Source organism: Calonectris borealis, chromosome 9, assembly GCF_964195595.1.
Source record: "Calonectris borealis chromosome 9, bCalBor7.hap1.2, whole genome shotgun sequence".
NCBI classification, from domain to species: domain Eukaryota; kingdom Metazoa; phylum Chordata; class Aves; order Procellariiformes; family Procellariidae; genus Calonectris; species Calonectris borealis.
Genome location: NC_134320.1, coordinates 7828547 through 7847959, shown reverse-complemented (window position 1 = coordinate 7847959; position 19413 = coordinate 7828547). Strand labels below are relative to the sequence as shown.

General features: G+C 39.4%; 1 protein-coding gene across 1 annotated transcript in view; it reads left to right on the top strand.

The window, feature by feature from the left end:
* The window catches only part of SPSB4 (splA/ryanodine receptor domain and SOCS box containing 4), a 69451-nt gene extending 50335 nt beyond the window's left edge, over positions 1–19116 (top strand). The window contains exon 2 of the mRNA XM_075157622.1: positions 17812–19116. Within this exon, the coding sequence (XP_075013723.1) occupies positions 17812–17939 (128 nt within the window). The 3' untranslated portion in view covers positions 17940–19116. The remainder of the gene's footprint in view (positions 1–17811) is intronic.
* The last annotated feature ends 297 nt before the right edge of the window (positions 19117–19413 follow it).

Genomic DNA, 19413 nt, shown 5'->3' with positions numbered 1-19413 from the left:
AAAAAAATATCTTGCTGTTATTTGAAAGCCATTTTGGAGCCCAGTGAACTAATCTTTGCATAGCGTTTTGATGCATTCCCCAAAGCTTTGTTCAACCCTTGTGGTATTTGTTCTGTTTCAGATACAGCAGTTTTCCATAATAAGGGCTAGTTTAACTTCCTGTTACTATGGCCCTTAATCCGTGTAACATATAATTAATATAGAAAAAGCAATACATAATTTGCTTTTGCAGATAGACCGCACTATTTTATTTTAAAGAGGCTAGTAAAACTTGATGGTTTACCACTTAAGAACATAACTTAAACGTTCAGAGTCCATGGTATTTCCCCAGAGTGATTTATAATACAGCAAGAAATGGAAAGCTTAAGAAAAGGGAGGAGGGTTTGGATGGGAACACTTAACGTTTCTTGGCAGATGCTTACTGCTAGGGAAGCTTAGGTTTTTTTCTCTTTCCTTTTGGGAATGAGAGGTTTCAAGGAGGAAATGGCTGATCTGGGTTCCTGAGAGTGCTTTCTGAAGGCAAGCTTAGAGAGCAACCTCATTTACATCGCAGACCACATCCCGGTGAAAAATGTGGCATGCGCTCTTAACCTGCTGAGGTTGGCTGGTACTTTTGGGAAGAGAGCCACAGCTGTCTGACAAAGGCAGCTGGCACCACTGCCCGACCGGGGCTCCCTGCACTGCAGAAAGCTCGTAGTTGAGCGGTAATAAATAGCCTTTTTCCGCTGGAGAGAATGGAGTCACATGGGTGCAACTAGAAACTTGCGTTCTTCTTTCCAGAAGCCAAGGTTAAAGACTTGTGTAAGATTTAAAGTGTTCTGACATTGGTTTTTGAAGTGATCTTTTAAATTCTCGCAAATGGTAGATGCTGAGGGGGCATCATAATTGTTACATTTTAAAAAAATACTGAATTTCCAGCATCATGAATCGTTTATGGCACTTGGGGGTAATCGTTATTATTTAAATTTCTGATAACAGCTCTTAGTTTTACCTTCTTTTGAGTAGAGCTTCCCAAACACCTGGTTTCATGCTGTGGTAGGTAAAGCTTTACCGAGGCTCTGCGGGACTAAGATCATGCACTGCGTTAGGTCTGCAGAGCACAACTTGCACAGAGCGAGGGGCAGCTTTCAGGGATCCTGAAAAGAGCCGGAGGCATTAGAGAGCTGCTGGTTTGCTTACTTTTTCTATTCTGTGTCATTCCTTCGTCTTCCCTGCTTCATGGGCTCTAGATTATGTCGTGCATACAAATATAGTAAGTTGGGACATCAATACTAAAGTTTTAGTGGTGGATTGGAAATTTATTACGGGTGTGTTTCATCTGTATGGCAATGGGTTTAGCTGTATAGTAGCAGTGTATTTGCAGCCCTCGTTGTTGTAATTATTGTATGTCTAATGTTGCCCAGGAGGCGTGTTTGAAAAAACAGGAAAGCCAAAGACATGGCAGGTGTCAGTATGACTACCTTTCAACCAAAAATAAATTTGGCATTGCCCTCTAAGGACTTTCTGGGTGGTGATGTTTGCCTTCATTTTCTCTGAAGCTCAGCTTTGGCCAGGATAGGCAATGGAAAACAAATGCAGAAAATCAGAACTTTGACTCTGAAATGGGTTTTCAGGAGTGAGACAGGCAGTAGCTATTTGGAAGAACAGCACTGAAACGCAGAAGTCTGTTTAGACTCGTCAGCACCGAGGGTCACTAGGCATTGGGAACTTATGGAAGACAGAAATGCATGTAGGCTTGCTCTAAAGTCCTTTTTCTCTAAATGTTTTGTTACTACTGATAAATCCCCTACTGTCCCTCTTTCCCCCTCTGGTGCATTTGTCCTAAGAGGAACCTCAAGCCCCAGGTTGGTCAGAATTCTGGTAAGAAGTGGTTTAACTCCGGTAGCTTGGGGAAGAACTGTGTCACTGCTGCCAAAAGCATGATGAAGCCTGGAAAGAGGAAAAAGTCCATGCATATTAGTATTTTAGTGTGAACAATTGGAAATACCTTGCTTTTATGAAGCAAAAAAGTATTTTTAAAAGTTAGGTGCATAGCTTTTAGAAATGAAATTTGCAGAGACAAAATTTCAGCGCAGGCTTTTAAAAGAGATATGGTAGTCACCAGAAGGTGGCAGCTGTATATGAAGACAACTCTGGTCTGTTCTATGTTCTCGTTTCGTGATTAACAGGCAACTCAACCTTTTGAACTTTCTAGATTTGGGGGGGGGGTTTAGTCCATGTGTTATTATTTGGGATCATGTTCTCATTTCAGGACTTTTTGAAAATGGTTTTCCATTAACAAAATTCTGTAACTAGGATGTCTCCATAAAGTACTTCCCAAAAGTAAGAGAGATTTCATTCAGATATTCCGAATAGCCTCAAAGGAAATAATTTTTTGTGAGACATCCATGTTTGAATGGAGCAAGATAATCTTTCATCAAAATTAGCCAAAGTCCATAAGGAAAAATGCACATATAAAATTAATTGAGCTTTACGTATTTGAAAGCAAGGATTCAGCCCTGCTGTGACTACTGAGCACATAATAGGAACAGGCGGTTTTGGAACAGGGAAAACTTTGTGACCTTTTTTGTCAATGGTAATTGCTAAATCCATATGGATCATCCCAAGCATGAATTTGATGAAACGAGAAGTATTATGCACAAGTGGCTTCTAAAAAATGTGATGCATCTAAGAAACAAGTAAATGAAACATTTCTATTGGGAATGTCATCACATTGTGCTGGAAGGTTACAAACGCAGTGTGCCGAGTCCTAGTTCATACTGGAAATCCGCACACAAGAGCTGTGGTCTGCTTTCGCCGCAGGGTGACTTTTGTTCTACTGTGAGATCTTCAAGCAATGATACAAGTAGCTCTCTGTGATGTTTGCTTTTGCTTAAGCATAGAAGTTCTGTTCAAAGCTGTATGAGAGAGAGGTCCAGAAGTTTTGAACAATTGACATCTGGCTTTGATGTTTTAAAGGGAAGAAGGTCAGTTCTAATTGACGTTACCTAACAAGGGAAAGGCAGTGATGAATAATATATAATCCTGCTTTTGTCTTTGGAAGGTATATCAATAAAGCAAATCATATGAAAACATTGCCCTTTTTTACGAAGCTGGAAAGTTACCTTAGAGACAGTGAAATGCCTGTTTCAATCAGTACCAGGAACCTGAATATACAAACCCCAGAATTCTGATTTTGTGTTAGTAAATAAAATTGAAGTATATACTATAAAAAGGTTTCATTCAGAATATGAAATGTATGACATCAACATACAAATGTCATTAATAGCAGAGATGATGTAAAGTATAAGGTTTGTACTGAAAACAATACGCTAAACCGTAACACAGAGAAAGGAAAGAAGCCTTTATTTTTCTTTTTCCTTAGTTCATTGACATTTTTCTACTCATCTTGGTGTAGTGCTTACCGCTCCCAAGTTGCTTTTGTCTTTGTCAATTAGTGACGTTTTCCTTAGTTTGATGGCTTCTGCCTCACAACTCTGAAGGAAAGCATCTTCCTTGGTTTATTAACCCTGCTCTTTGAAGAAGTTTTTCTGATTTTTGAAAGGACAAGAAGGAGATGCAAAACAAGTATCAGCACTTTGGGAAATGGGATACATGAGTGGGTCAGGTTACCCTAAACTCTTAAGTTTTCTTGCCCCTAGTGCTTGACTACAGGCTTCTTTGGGGTTGCGGTTTTGATTCTACGTATGGTTGAATAAGATTTAAAACAAGCACAAGGTCTTGATCTCTCTTCCTGGACAGGGGAGTAAAAGCATCACTAAAGTAAACAACTACTAATGTGATGGGTTTAGAGGATGGGTTAAATTGAACACTCCCTAGGAAGTCTGGTCTGGGTTGTGGTTCCCACCCCTACGAAGGATCATTTTGGAAGGCTGCGTGTAACTTTTTACTCAGTCATTGTTTACGTGATTAACTTAATTAGTTAAGAAATTTCCAAGACATCAAAATGACATGGGCATATTCTTATGCCTGAGAGGTCAGTGCTTATCTCAAAACTGTGAGTACTTGGAAAAAAAAATCCATTTCATCTTATAGGCAGATTGACATCAGAAATGACTTGGCAACAGGGGAAAAGCAAAGTATCTACGGATGGGGGACTCCATTTAGCAGTATTTACCCTGGCAAAATTCCCTTTGGCTTTGCTGACAATGCTGGTGGGGTGAAAAAGGCTGAGTCGACAGGGAGCAGAAGGAATCCGGTGGGAAGCATTGTTTTGTGCTGTGTGTAATTCTGAATATGCTTTTAATATTTTGGGGGTTTGTACTTTGGATTAAGTACTGAGTTAAAGAATTTGTTTTAATAATTCAGCATTTCATCTGTTGCACCAATGTCACCTAGATTTTAGATTAAAAAAAGCAAAATATACTGTGCCTGATGTTTACAGACCCACAGGTAGAAGGGCTTTTCATTTTTAAACCCCAGTTCACTGAGTGACAGGGTTTGCTTTGAGAGTAGGAGCACAGCAGAAAGGGAAGGAGACTGCTGATAAGAGGAGAAAATAAGGCAGACTTAAATGGTTTAATAGGTCAGAAGATTTGGTTGAAAAGAAAAGTCATAGTGGAGTTTTTTATATATATATATATATATATATAAACAAAAATTATATATATGTTTATACATGCCACACAAGCATAAAATGGGATTGACATTTGTCTCTTACCTTTTTTCTTTTTCTTTTTGTAATTATATTAAGAAAGATAAAAATTAGTGTTCAAAATATGAGGCTGATAGTAAAGGAGTCTGTTCAGAATCTATTAAAACATGATGGGAATCTAGCATCAAACTGATATTCCAGAAATTAAAGAACAAAACCAAAACAAAAACCCCCACAATTCTTCCCATTAAAGAACTTAATATGTAATTTTGGAATTGTCATATCCCAAACTGTTAGTAAAATATCAAAGAAAAAGTTGACAAAAAATGCCATCCCTTTTTTTTGGGCTGGAAATGGCCTTATTGTCTTCACTAAGCTCTGCTGCCTGCTTGACACTGTAATGAATCAAGTCATTTATTGTGGTATCTAGGTATGAGCTTGCATAAACTCACTTATTTTTGAAAACCTTACCCTGCATATTTACCAATGCCCAGATAAGAAAGTGTATCCTCTTATAGTCAAACCATGTTGAAATTAATTTATATTTTGTACTAAGAAATTATTAAAATCTGCCCAAATTGTAGAATTCTAGAAATAATTTTTTCTGTGCTATTAATCACAGCATTGTTCTTAATATAAGTAGAATAATATTAATTCCAGCTCATAGTTTCATCTGTTTTGTCTCTTTCCCTTTGTTTAAATCTAAAATCAAATAGTAATAACTATTTTGTGTCACTAAATTCCACTGCCACTAAAATAAACAAGTAAAGTATGCGTGTAGGAAGGAGGAGAGGGTGGTTCAAATGTTTCCCTCGTATTTGTACCTTTTTATGTTCTTGTGCCTGTGTGTGTATTTGTATGTTTTATATATATACATGTGTATACACACACACACATACTAGTGAGCTGAGTGCCTCAAGCTGCCTCCTGAATCTCTTCAGGAATCTGAAAACACAAACATGTAGAAATTGTTATAAGGATTTTAGTACATATTCAATTTCTTTCATTCTCGTTTTTTATTTTAAATCAGCTGTATTAGTGGGTTGATAGGATTCTCTTTCCTACAGAAATAAGGCGTGCAAGTACATTAAAGAGGTGAGTTAATTGCTCAGCTTTGCCTTGTTGTTCCTAGATGCAATTTTTTAATTGCCAGCCTTACAGATTGACTTTGGGATCTGAAAATTGAGATAAATCTTTGTTCATAATAGCTTTTCTGCAGGCCAAATGATGCTTTCATTTACACCTGTGCAACTGCATTAGCCAGCTGGCAGCGGGGGGCAGAGGGAGCTGGAGAAGGCTGTTTATGGACAAAGTGTATTTGGTAATGAATCAGTAAGAAGCAATAAACCCAGACCCTTCGTGGTGTGTTATAGTTCCTTCCAGAGCACAGCCACACTGCTCGGTGGTTCAGCTACGCTTGGTTTTCTTCTCATCTTGTTTGACATCAATGATGTCCTGTGCAGGTGGGCATAAAACCACGAGTGGGTAACACAAAGCACGAGGACAGAAGGCCCAAGCATGAAGCTGGGAGGTGTGTGAGGAGGAGAGGGCTGGGGTAAACCCCCCCCCTTGCTGTCCTCCCCTTTGTGTCTAAATTGATTGGAACAGCAAGCGAGTGCCATCAGGGGAAGAGTCGTCATGTGTAGTTTGAGAGGTCCAAAGAAAATGTGTTAGCTGGATCTGGTGAGCTGGAGGAGGACAGGGAAGAAGCCATGACTGGTATGCTGCTGCAGGCCTAGTTCTCCAAATACATAAAGCAGTGTTGTGAGGAGTAGGATGATGGATGGATGGAGAATGCCAGCTCCCCTTTCAGCCGTTCAGGCCAGAGAAGACAGCTCATAGAGGGCTCTCGCTGTCCATGTATCCAGTAGGACCAAGTACAGGAAAGTTTTGCCCAGTGATGCTGCCCTGGAGGTGAAGAAATTCAGTGTGAGCAAAGCTGGGGTTAGCTATCAGATTCTAGTAATCCCATGTGAAATTCCAGGGGATTTTTTTTGAGTTTTAATGTTTGCTGTCATGTTAGATCCCCCTCTCACGTGCCCAGGAACAGGAAAAGTCCCTTTAGTGGCAAACCACTCTCCCTGACCCACCTACCCCCTCACCTCTCCCTCCCCATCAGTTGGTTTTATGCTGGTGCTTCAGAGGCTCGGGGCATGATAACACATCACACACGGTAGCTGTAGGAATGCGTAATATGGAAATCATCTTTCCACACTCTATTTCTTACAAAATGAGCAGACCATATGTAAGACAACATGCCAGGAGTGCCAGTTGTAGGTGGTGGCACAGCAGTGTGACATTTTAGAGCTTTGCCAAGGTTGAAAGATGGTAACAGGAGCTTGTGATGAGACGAGCAGAGCAATGGTGAGCAAAGGCAGCCCTGTGAGCTCTACCTGTGACATGAGAGTGCATTTGTGTTCAAAATGAATGCTTTAGAAGTGTCTTCAGAGAGCATCAGCTGTGTTTGCATACCAGGAACGATGACAAATCCTAAATTCCGTATGAAAATAATTCCGATCATCTCCCAGTACCCATTTTCTGCTGATAAAGATTATGGTACTTAAGAAAAAAGTCACTTTCAAGAAATCGAAAATATAAATGGTGCTAAACTAGCAGGATCAAATTCATTATATTGAGCCTAATTGCAACTTCACTGCTCCAGATTTATTCCAATGTTATTCCGTTAATATCAAAACTAGAGTAACAAAGTGATGAGTCGGGCCTGTTGTTTGCAGATCTCCCCTACAGATCATTAGCTTGTACACAAGCATTAAAATTTAAATGACATGCTGCTGCCATTTTTTCGCTTTCTTTGAGGAAAACTGCATATGTTGGAGGCTCTGGGTAATTTAAATTGAAGCAGTTGAGAAAATGTTGTGTAACAGTGATATGAGGAATGTAGTCAAATATTTATTGTCTTAAATAGCTCAGCAGAATTTTTATAAATTTAAGTAGGAGAGTCATCAGTTCTGTCGCCTTGAAACTTCGAAGAAAGCTGCAATGTGGTGCAGTGTGATGCAGAAAATGCTTTGAATCAAATTAATTGCTAACTAGAATAAATAACTTTATTATTTAATATAGTACTAAACACCCATACAGAAAACTACTGTGATAGGTTCCAGCTGAGAATATATGAGTTGTAAGCAATGGAAATCTTGAATGAGCGCGTGCTATTTAGTATGGTAGTATTTAGAAAGTCTTGTGAGGCTCCAGCGTGCTGGGCACAGTAGAATAAAAGATGCCAGGGTCTACTTCATGATCCCACATAATAAGTATGTTGTACAAAATACAACAGGTAGATAAGAGGCCAGTGGGAGAAGGGCAGAAGGGACAGTGGGGCAACCGGGTGGGTGCAGCACAGAGTTCCAACGTTTTGTCTTTTTGTATGCACCTCTCTCATTCAGACACTGTCTCTCAAAAGAAGTGTACTTGATTAGTGTAACCCAAAACACAGAATGTGCTTAAGAACAACTATGAAAAATTACAATTTTGAACTTTAGAACTTTTTAGTACACGTGATTAGGTTTCCCACCAAGAAATCTAATTTCCTGCTGTAATGCTACTAAGACAGAAATGTGCCAATGAATTGAAGGGTAGGGAAGAGAAAAGATTCACTTAAAAACTTTCTGATCCCTTCCCCCACACCGGCCCCTGGACAATAAACACGTGTTCACAGTGGTAAATGTTGTTATAGGTCTGTACCTGTGCATGGGTGTTTTTGGTTTATTTGCCCATTTCTGAAGCACATCTCAGGAAGAGAGAAAACGCAGGAAATTGTTTCCTTATATTTCAGTCGTCGTGTTGCATATTGTTTGCAGCGTGAACTCCTGTTGCAATGGTTGTATGCGGTGGTTCGTCCTTGAAACCTGAACTTTCCTTCAACTTTCTCCGTTATTACTTTGCCTATAAATCTGTCCATAACCCTTGAACAACATTGTCTTTGAACTCCAGTGCATCTACTCAGTGAAATTCTCATCCAAGCTTTAATCTTCTCTCACCTTGATATATTTTAACTTCCCTTTTTATGGCCTGGCACACAAGCTGAATTTAATGGTGATAAATGTGTTTCTAAGAGTAAAAGCTATAAAGTATACATTAGAGATTAATCTAAGCCAAATCTTCGTTCCCAACATGTTAAACTTGGGGAAGTTTGAGCTGGGAGGAGCTAAGGAGCCAACGGCTGTAGCTTAGGCTCGTCTCTAACATCAAGCACTTCATTTTTTAAAGAGTGTGTGTTTATGTTAGGTGTCTTTTCTGCTACAGAACGTTTAGATCATCACTGAAGCAACTGTCTCAATTTACCTTCATACTGTGTTCAAGAACAAAGCAAAGAGTTGTTTTGTGGAAGCATTTGAGGGGAGGGGAAGAACAAACAGATCAAGGCCAGAAAGCAAATCTTTCAGCTCATCCTTCCTATTTACGTTTTCTCGACGCACACAGGGAATGAAATCATACGTGCGCTTCCTCTTTCAGAAGGGAAGTGGCCACCACTCACGCTCTCTGGCAGCATGCAAATCTATCAAGCTATAACAAAACCAGCTTATTACAGGGCTTTGCTCCTTTTTAAAAAAGCCACTCGTTTGCTGGTAAAATTCATTATTATCTGGCTCTGTTTTGCAGCTTCTGCATTATGTAGAGCAGTAAAATTAGTAATCTGTACATTGGAGGAATAGCGTGCTTAAAATGTTTTCAAATATGAATCATACTTGTGATTTTTTTTTTGTTTTGTTATTGGAAATTGAATTATTATAATGCATACGTACATTTAAATTAGCTGGTTTAATTCAGAAAAATGAAGGTTTTCAGATGAGTTTCCACAGTGAAGTTTGCTTATAGATTTGGCCTAGGCCAGACTTCGTATTGCTTCTATTCTACATATTAAATGTGCTTGATCTAGAGCCCTTTTTAGGTGGATCATAAACCCACCTAGAGGGCAAGAACTGTAAAGCACATTGAGCCTGTCAGAAGAGGGTTTCTGCAGACATATATGTATATGACCCTATAGACATACAATCTTCCTACAAATGTACACAGGCAAATTACTTTTCTAGGAAAAACACTCCTATAACCCATATGATTCACAAAAAAAGTGTGTAGGCATATGCTTAAGTCTACTAAATTGAAATCTTTAAGAATAAATTTTAAGCCTGTGTTGAATTCACTGGATTTAGGCACGTGCTTTCGTGCTTTTGGGTCAGGACCAGTTGTCTAGGTCTTGTGTCGTCTTCACAGGAGATTGCAAACACTGAAATGCAAAAAACAAATTGCAACGAGATATGTACTTGTGCTCAAATGACAGATTCTTTACAGAATCCCTAACAGGAGGCCACTGGCTTTTGGGATTGGTTTTGGTTTGTTTTCCTTCTGTTCTGCTTTTCAACTCTTCCTCTCAAGAAAGCACAGCTGGAGAGCATTAACTGAAAACAAATGATGCTGCAGCATATCTGCTTGTTCATTGCTGCTTTTTCAGCTTAATTCTGCTAAATGATGCCTGATTGAAGTTTTAAATTGTCCTTAGCTGCATTTAACACGTAAAAGCCAAAGGTATCTGTACAATCCCCCTTGCCCAGCAGAGGAGGAGGAAGGAGGTTTACCCCCGAGTCCTTCTCTCTATTCAAGCTTTCTTGCCTTCCTTTCTCCCTTTAACATATTTAATTTCAAGTACCAAATTTTTGTGGGATGTGGGTTATCTCAGATACAGGGGGGTGTTTGTAGTATTTTTGTGTTTTTACTTGCCCACCCTGTCTGCTGAGAGCAAGGTGCTGATGTGGTACTACATAAAGCTTTGTTTGTCCTAGTAGACAACTGCTGGAGACAGTGGCTGTTTATCAGCCTTGACTGATAACAAAAAGTCTCACCATCTGCCACCCGTTATGCTTTTGAAGAAGCGAGCGCGATAGCTTCCAGCTGTGTATGAACAAACTGCGTGGGTGGGAGGGCGATGTCGGAGGGGCTGGAGGAGGGTGTGCGTGTGCTCTGCCTGCGGTAACGGCGTCAGCTGCTACGGGGGAGCTCGGAGCTTTGTAGAAGGCGACTTTTGCAAAACCAGCGTAAGTTTGGTAGTAGTCTGCCAGAGCCCAGTGCTCTCGGGTGGATAAACATGGGAGTTGGAGAAAAATGGCAATGCTCTTTTGAAAAACCATGGTGTTCCCTTTTGAATTGCAGAATTCTTGGGAGTGGTGATTCCTCTGGATCACCTGGGCTGTAATTAAAATGTGATGTTCTAAGGTGCGTCGTTTGTACGGTTTGCTGGGTTAGGCTGCAGAGCTTAAAGACATCTGTGGGAAAAATAGATAAGTGACTCCTTTTATCCTGTTATCCTTTGACTGAATTTTCATTGCTGTTAGGAGATTTATTAGCATTTTTTGTGACTGGTCATACCCTGTGTTCTTTAATATATTATTTGCAATTTCCTTTCTCTAGATTGTGCCATTTAAGGAACATGACTCAAATTTTCCATCAGTTGCATCAGGGAAGCCATAAATATGTCACAGAGGGTGTATTTATGTACCATATTATGTGGGGGAAAGAATTTGGTCTCTACTGAGTAAAATTAAAACAATAATTAAGCTTTGGCAGAAGGGTTGGAAGGAAAACTCCCGGCTTACATATATTTGTATGTTTTTATTGTGCATGATAATTAAATGGTAGTTACAAATTTCTGTATGTGCTAAATCACCCTAACAGTAATACTTAGGCCACGTTACCCCATAGCAGGTGTTTTAATACCTGGAGGAAAGAGGAAAAATTCAAGAAAAAGGATTTAAAGAAAAAAAAAAAAAAGAGTGCTGCAGTCTGGAGTATGGTGGGCACTCAGGTGCCCTGATGGGGACAGAGGATTGTCCATCAGAACAGGTAGGCGTCAGGTAGCAGAGTGGTGACAAGCCGTGGAGAGAGCTTTCCCTTCCCACCTGGTTTATGGGAGGCCCACCAGAACAGGGACAGAATAAGAATGTCATCTCGTGTCTGTATTGGATCCCCTTTCCATGACAAAGGGTTAATCTTTTGGGGACATCATCCCTCTAAAGATGATGATGATCGTTTATCTTGGCAAAGTACGAGATTAAAATTGAGCGGTGAGAAGAAGTGCAGGGCAGGAACCTGAGTGATGCCGACTTACTGGTGGCAAAGAGGAGAGGGCAGAAAAGGGAACCAAGCGATGGCCACCAAGTACGTAACGTGTAGAAAACCTGCCTAATTAGGATACGAGCAAAGGCATCATCTATTTTTCTAGTTTCCAAGACTCTTCTCTGTGCACCAGGCGTGCATTACTTTCGCAAGAGGTTACTTTCTTTCCCGTTCTTGAGGCGGTGCTGCTTCCCCTCGCGCCTCTGCCAGGTGATGGGCATTCTGGGAGAAGGAAGGTCACGCTGCCGTTGCCTCATTAATGAGCTGGTTCTTCTCTCATGGCCCTGTTGTTAGCACAAGAAAGTTAGGACTGGGGAGATGTCATCCACTTATTTAATGGTGTGCGATTGCATCTCTGTCTTGAAACACTGTGGTGTGTTTTTTTTTTTTTTCTTCTCCCCCCAAATCTGACTTTAAAGCTGCCCTACAGCTGTTGGAAACAGTAACATGAATCACTGAACACGAGTGCTTTTTAATAAGTTTAAGGCCAGAAATATCAAAATATAAGATAATTTGGTATCTTAGGTAGACCTATAAAATAATTTTTTAAAAATTCTTAATTTTTGATGATGATGATTCTCACAAAAACTTCCTTTGTTTTTCAACCAACTTTAATTTTTCTTTGATTCTGGGGGGTTTTTGGGGGGGTTTTTTGGGTGGGTTTTTTTTTTTTCCCCCAGGCAACTCTGATTTTATAAAATAAGATAAGAATATGTTCTTCATAGATTAATGAAAGCCGTGAACATTATGTGCTGTTGGAGCTTTAAAAATTTCTTTTAAAAACGAGTATTTTCATTTGGCAAATAACTGTTGTGTGCTAAAAGCTGCTCTTTTGTATGAGCCTTATGTAACATTGCAGTTAATAACATTTAGTGTTATCGGATGCTAAATGACTTTAGTATCTCAACTATAAAAGCCTGTTTACAAAGATGAGGCAGTCTTGTTGGAGTGCCAGATTGTTAAATAACTACAGGTTGCCAAAACTAAATGAACTTTTCAGCTGGTAATGATGTGCAAATTGCTATTGCAGATGCATATTTATTGGAGAAATGCTCACAAGCACATAGTTGTTTCTAGTTACAAATGTTTCTTTGCCTTTGTCCTTAAACCATCAGAGATACCATTAGAATGAATATATCTAGATATATACACACAGCTATTTTGTGTTATTAATAGCTAAATAACTACGAAATAGCTATTTTTATTGAATTAATTTAATTTATTTAATTTATGGAATAGCTATTTAAGCCATTTTTAAGCTATTAGCTATTATATTAAAGAGCTGTTCAAGCTATTTCATATACCACGTGGTGAGATGCAGCTCTGCGTAGAACAGCAGCTGTTGTTGGCCCCTACCCCCAGCTCCCAGGTTCTCAGGTGGAGGCACGCATGTAGCTGGAGCGTAGGGGAGGAAGGTTTGCGATGGAGCACCCTGTGCTGTGACCCATGGTGGGCCTGTTGCAGATACAATTCTGAAAAGGAGTGGAAACAAAGGCCTGTTTCCTGGCTGGTTTTTTTTTTTAACGGGCCTTCTTGGAAACTACTGGTACAAAATTGGGAGACACGGGAATTAAACTCTGACACGGAAATTAAGCAGTATTATTTTTTCACTCTTGTTTTCTCTTGAAAAATAGTTTTCTGTAATGTGGCGGCTATGAGGAGCTACCTCTGGGTGAAGAGGTTTCATAGTAGACTTTAAACAAGAAGGTGATTCCTTAAAGTACGTTCAGGAAGGTGACGGAGTTGGCCCGAGGCTCAGCGCGTGTGTTACCCGACAAGCTGCAGCCGCACGTTTCTCTGAGCTCTGCTGGAGCCTGAGAGGAAGCGCTGGGTTTCCTGTGCAAAGCTTGCTCCCTTGCCCTGCAGTGTCTTGCTCTGAATTTCTTAGCCTGGTTGGAAATTTAATACAAAGAGCCATTCTTGTGAATCATGTTTTCTTTACAATTTTGCATTCCAGCTCAGCAATTCATTCCTCCTTTTTCTAATGGCAAGAGCATTACTGGAGTTCACATAACTTTAGCAAAATGGCTGGTTCATGTTCTTCTGGGGGGCTTGAATGTTCCAGTTCCATTCTGTGGTGGGTTATTCAAAAAATACAGCACTTGTTTAAAGAAAGGATAAAAAATAATGCATATTAGGTGTACTAAATAGTGTGATATTCCGATTTGTCATTTTTTGCCCTTGCTAGGGACGTCAACTAGTTAATATCCCTGAATGTAAAAGTTTTTCAAAGGTAAATATTTACTGTTGTGAAAGAAAGACTTTCACTCGCCAAATTTACAGATGTCCACGTGGCTTCAGAGTATTCATCTCCCCATCTCTTGCGTCATTAGAATATTCTCTTCTCAGCATTATTTGTATGATATCAATAATCTTTTTAGTGTCAAAGATTTAGGTTAGATTTAGGTGGATTTAGATTAGCTATAAGGAAGAAATTCTTCACTATGAGGGTGGTGAGGCACTGGAACAGGTTGCCCAGAGAAGTTGTGGATGCCCCATCCCTGGAAGTGTTCAAGGCCAGGTTGGATGGGGCTTTGAGCAACCTGGTCTAGTGGAAGGTGTCCCTGCCCATGGCAGGGGGGTTGGAACTAGGTGATCTTTAAGGTCCCTTCCAACCCAAACCATTCTATGGTTCTATGATAAATGGAAATACCATTTTGGAAATACTGTTTTGAACATTTGAACGCGCTATTGAGTGTTTGCGTAAATCAAGTCTGTATGGGTGTTTTAGGTGGGGCGCGTAGCAATATATACTCAGGGTGGTCGAACTTTCCTTTCTGAAAGGACTGGGTTACTTGTGACACACTTATTTCTGACTGAATTTCTGTGAAAACCTGAAGCACTTCTGGTGTTTGCATGTGTGTGAAAGAGGCGGTTCAGCCATTACAGCAGATGATGAGCAACCGCTTTGCAGCAGTCCATTTCCTCGCCGGCATGCTGTGCTGTGCTGACATCATCCCAATTCCCTCTCCCCAAGCTCCAGCGCAGGAAAGCCTCGCAACTGGTGAATCCTCGGAGCTGCGATGGGGGCGCGGCAGAGCCTGGGCTTGGCACCAGCGTGAATGCCAGATGTTGGCAGCCAGGCTGTACGCCAGATACTGGCACCTGATGAACATTAAAGCATCTCTGAAATTACCACTCGCTGATGTCTAGACTGGCGGGCAGTGGCACTCTGGCATGCCTTTGCTCTGCCAGTTCCCAAGGCGGGAACATGGTGGGGAACACGGTGGCACCCATCTAGCCCAGGACCTGGTGTGCTGGAGAAGGGTGCACAGCTGAGTCTGTCTTCTCAGCTTCAGGGCAGGGTGCGGCTGAGGGGTGCACCCAGATGCCAGAGTCGAGACGCGCTCCCAGCTGCCGTACAGCACAGGATCAAAGGTCTGCACAGTCCTTATACAAGCTTTCTTCTGCCGCTTCCCCATATGACTACAAATGCCTCCCCTTGAAACTCGCCCAATTTTCAGAACTGAACTTGTGCTTCTTAAAACCCAAACTTTTTTCCACATGATCCTCGTTTGTAAAATATGTAGTAAAAATGTGAGCTGTGGTGGATGGGAGAGTGCTTGCATTAAGGTGCATACCAAATGTTTAATAATGGTTCTGTTGAGTTACACTGTCTGAAAATTGTCGGTCTTTAATTTTAAACAGTTTTACATTTATCCCATAAACTATTTTGAAACCCAAAGTGATTTGTTTTCCTGAATTTACTTTTTGATCGTTTAGGACTATTCATAGCTGCCAAAAGTTTTTACTTAAAATCCTATTATTACAATTTTTCATCAAGTTCTTACAGCTAGCACCCCAGAAAAATATAACTTTTACTTAGTATTGTAGGACAAACCTCTTCTAATTTTGTTGTAGGTTTGAACTGCTGTTGGATAGAAGGGAGAATAAAAAGAGTATAGTTAAATTTTCAAGTTGCAAAACCACATTCAGTATGTGTAATTTAGCAGCTGTTGCAAACACTTGGGGGCATTTTCTTTAGCATTTGAAAATTCCCTGTAGAAGTGAGACAGGAGACATTCATTTAGCATTTCAAGCTTGAAAAATATTTTAACCTTTCCTTAAATTGTGTTTTGAAGTTTAGGATTAACTCTGCCTGGCTGCACAGATGGCTACGTTTTACATATTCCTTTGTCTAGGGAAAAAAAGAGACCACATGGTCAGTTAATGGCTTTAAACACTTGTAGTCTTTATTTTACATCTTCTTAATGGGACCGCAGGGATTCTGGGAAGATACTCAGAAAATTGTTGTTTATGGTGTAAGACTTGTAAGATGTGTTGTATTCTGTGTCTTGGAACTCATGAGCTATTTTTGCTCCTACTTATTAATCCTGGTTAATGAATTTTACAGCTTCATCCCTTAAGATTTAACGTTCATAATTCAAAATAAAAACTAAGATCACCAATGTATAGAAAATATTACTTTATTACTGGAATGTGTGGGCTCTTATTTTTTGATCTTTTAATAGCCAAGATTATAGATGAAGTGGATTTTTAAGGAGAAGTAGACTCCATATCCAAGTCACTGAAGTGGTTATAAAGTTAAATAAGATATTTAGTCTTTCAGCATACGACAGAATGCTTTCTAAGCTTTTTCCCTAGATGCTTTTGGGAAACACCATAGTGAACCGTGGACTATACAAATCAAATGTGATGCTGGGATAACTGATGGAAAATCCATTAAGTCAGTGGTGTGTCACCAGAGCAGACAATTATAGCATATAAAACCAATCCTTAAATTGGATATTTTGTGCTTTGTAATGATTTTTTCCAAGTAGGTTTTAAAATAGTATTAGCTAAAGGATTGGTAGATTAATGTAGTTTGTGTAAATCTATATGTGGCACGTAAAAGAACTCCTGATAAAACCAGAGTGCTGTACAATGTTGAGCACTTGTAAGTAATCTGTCAAGTTTATAAAAGGTTATCTATAATATGGGCACATGACATTATTTTTTTTTCTCCATTTGAAAGTACTAGTAAGGTTTTAAAGGCTACTACTGTTTTATCACATAAAGAGGAAGAGTTTCCTGTAGTCTTTCAAGCTCTTACCCTTTTAAACCAACACGTGCAATGAAATCCATCTGATTAAAGCTGTTCTTGAAGATAGCTGTAATTGGTTAAAGACTTTACAGCTTTATTCCATTTCCTGCTGCAAAAAGATTTCCATTGCAAACCCTGCAATCGCAGAGGTCGTTCATGCTACTATTGGATGGAAATGCTATGATGTTCCTGCAATTCTACGTGAGTCTTGCAGGGCAGGATGGGGATATAGGGAGACATGGTGTGAGGTGCTGCAGATCACTGTGTTTGGGTCTCCAATCTGAAGTGCTATCAGCCAGGCATTTATGACAGATACTTAATTCACTTCTGTTAAATTAAACTAACAGCATCTACAGATGTTTGTATATTTTGGGGGTGTTTGTGTGTATACATATGAAAATACAGACCCACCCTGCCTTCTAGTCAGCTGAATCCTCCACCCCTAATTTATTCATAGAGGAAAAGGTTAAATTTCCTCTAGAGTTTTGAGGGTGTTTTGTTTACATTTTTGCTTCCAATGAACTTCCTAGAAAGAAAGGCTAAGAGAGTGTTGCAGGAAAACCAGTGTTTGCTGGGAACTTTGATTACCCTTAAGTACCATTTCCAGTTCTGAAGATGCAGAAGAAACTGGTGTGTAAAGGTCAGAAGTTGCCAGTGTAGTTCACGTTAACACAACATGATGAATGTTGTGTTATAAACAGAGTATAAGCTCTCTGTCTTGTTAGAAATCTGGAAATGTAATAACTTCTTATGCTGCAAGTCAGTAAGCCTGAAGAGTGGTTTTGCATTATTATTTTAAGCCTTACAGATAAGGAAGCTCCATCTGAAACCTTGCAGTCACTTCTTATGGGTGAAATGCACAGAATTCTGTCTTTGCTTTTATTGATTATCTTAATTGCCTCATGGTTGTCAGGGTTTTCACAATACCACTACTATCTTTATGACCGTTTAATACAATACAGAATCTATGTTAATAAATAAAACATTGTCCATAAATGGAGATGCTGAAAAATTAACTCTATTATTTTTCTTCTATTTTTTTCAGCGGAACCCCTGCCTTTAATGGACTTGTGCCGAAGATCAATTCGTTTTGCTCTTGGCAGAGACCGCCTGCATGACATAGAAATTCTACCTTTGCCTCTGTCTCTGAAAAATTATTTACAGTACCAATAAGACGTCTAGAACCCTCTGGCCTCACATTGGACTACATCAATGCAAATGGCAGAAAATTGTTTACAGCAAAATAGAAATCTTCGTGATGGACACTTAAGTGTTATTTAATTTTTAATATATATTTTTTTCTGAACCAGTGAAAGCAGATCACTGTGGGGGACTACTAAAGAATGTGAAAACATTGATTTGATTGAGATTCGTGTATTATCTGTTGCCTGTTGTGTTTACAGTCCTGAAGGCTATTATTCTCATCTGTCACATATTGGTTTATCTTTGTTGCCTCTGGTAAATGCCAATAGAAAATCTGACCTGCAAGATCCACTGTCATGCAGGACAGAGCGTTCTTCAATAATGTGATTTTTTTTTTTTCCCCCCCTTCTTTCTCTCTCCTACACCTCACCCCAATAGATAAAAATAAATTAGCGAAGGAAAAATCTTGACAGTAACTTTTGAAAAATATTTAAACCTTGCCTTTGTTATCCAGAGTTGTTGAGAGCTTTGATTGTTCAGCACTCAACATAATCAGGCCTATAATATCTAAAAGTTCTAACATTTAAAATAAAGCAGATTACTGTCTAGAAGAAAAGTATGTGATTTAAAAACACTAGAGGAAAAAACTGATATATGTGTCAGAAAGATCATGTTTTGGACATGGTAACAGTAAGATGCAGCCCGTTGTTTTCAAGACCAAATCTAGTCCCTCCAAAGTTCTGCAGTTTATAACAAAATTTTCACTATCTCAAGAATTTAGGATATTCATATTTTAGAAAGCTTGTCACTTTTTTATTTGAACAAATTTATAATTTTTATGTGGTATGAACTCTAAGTACTTGGTTCTCTTTTTAATGTATGCGTGGTTATAATGTTTATTTATCTGTTTAGAGTCTGTGGAGTTCTCATTTAACTGTTTCCCATCTTGGGGTGACTGATTTTGTTTTTTTCCCCAACTCCACCTGAAATGTATTAATTTTTCAGGCTCATCCCATTTTTAAGATGCTGCTTTCTATTTGCATTTCTTACATGTTTCAAGTTATCTGCCTGATCAGTTATCTAGTTTTTAAACTGGAAGTTGTTGTTATGGCAGGATGTCAAATGTTTAGACTGAGCTGCCTTCAGCATATTTTAATGTGAATTTACTGATGAATGAGGAGAAAATTTCTAATAAAGTCTACTGTCCAAAATAAAACTCATGTCTCCTTTGATGAAGTGTTAAGTAACATAGCACTGCATACAGAGTTGAAGTTCCGTTCCTCCTGCAGCTTTGCAAATGTTTCTGTTCAGCACTCCTTTGGAATTGCTGCTTTGGGTTCACGTGCGAGTGACATTGCAGGCAATGTAATGTCCTGTTCCCAATTTATCCCACTCACTCTGAATATAGCTGTATTCTTGCTTTTAACACAATTCTGGCCAGATTCGTCTAAACAAAACCTCGGTTTTGTGCTAAGTTGCACTTTGAGACTCCATGCTTTTGAGG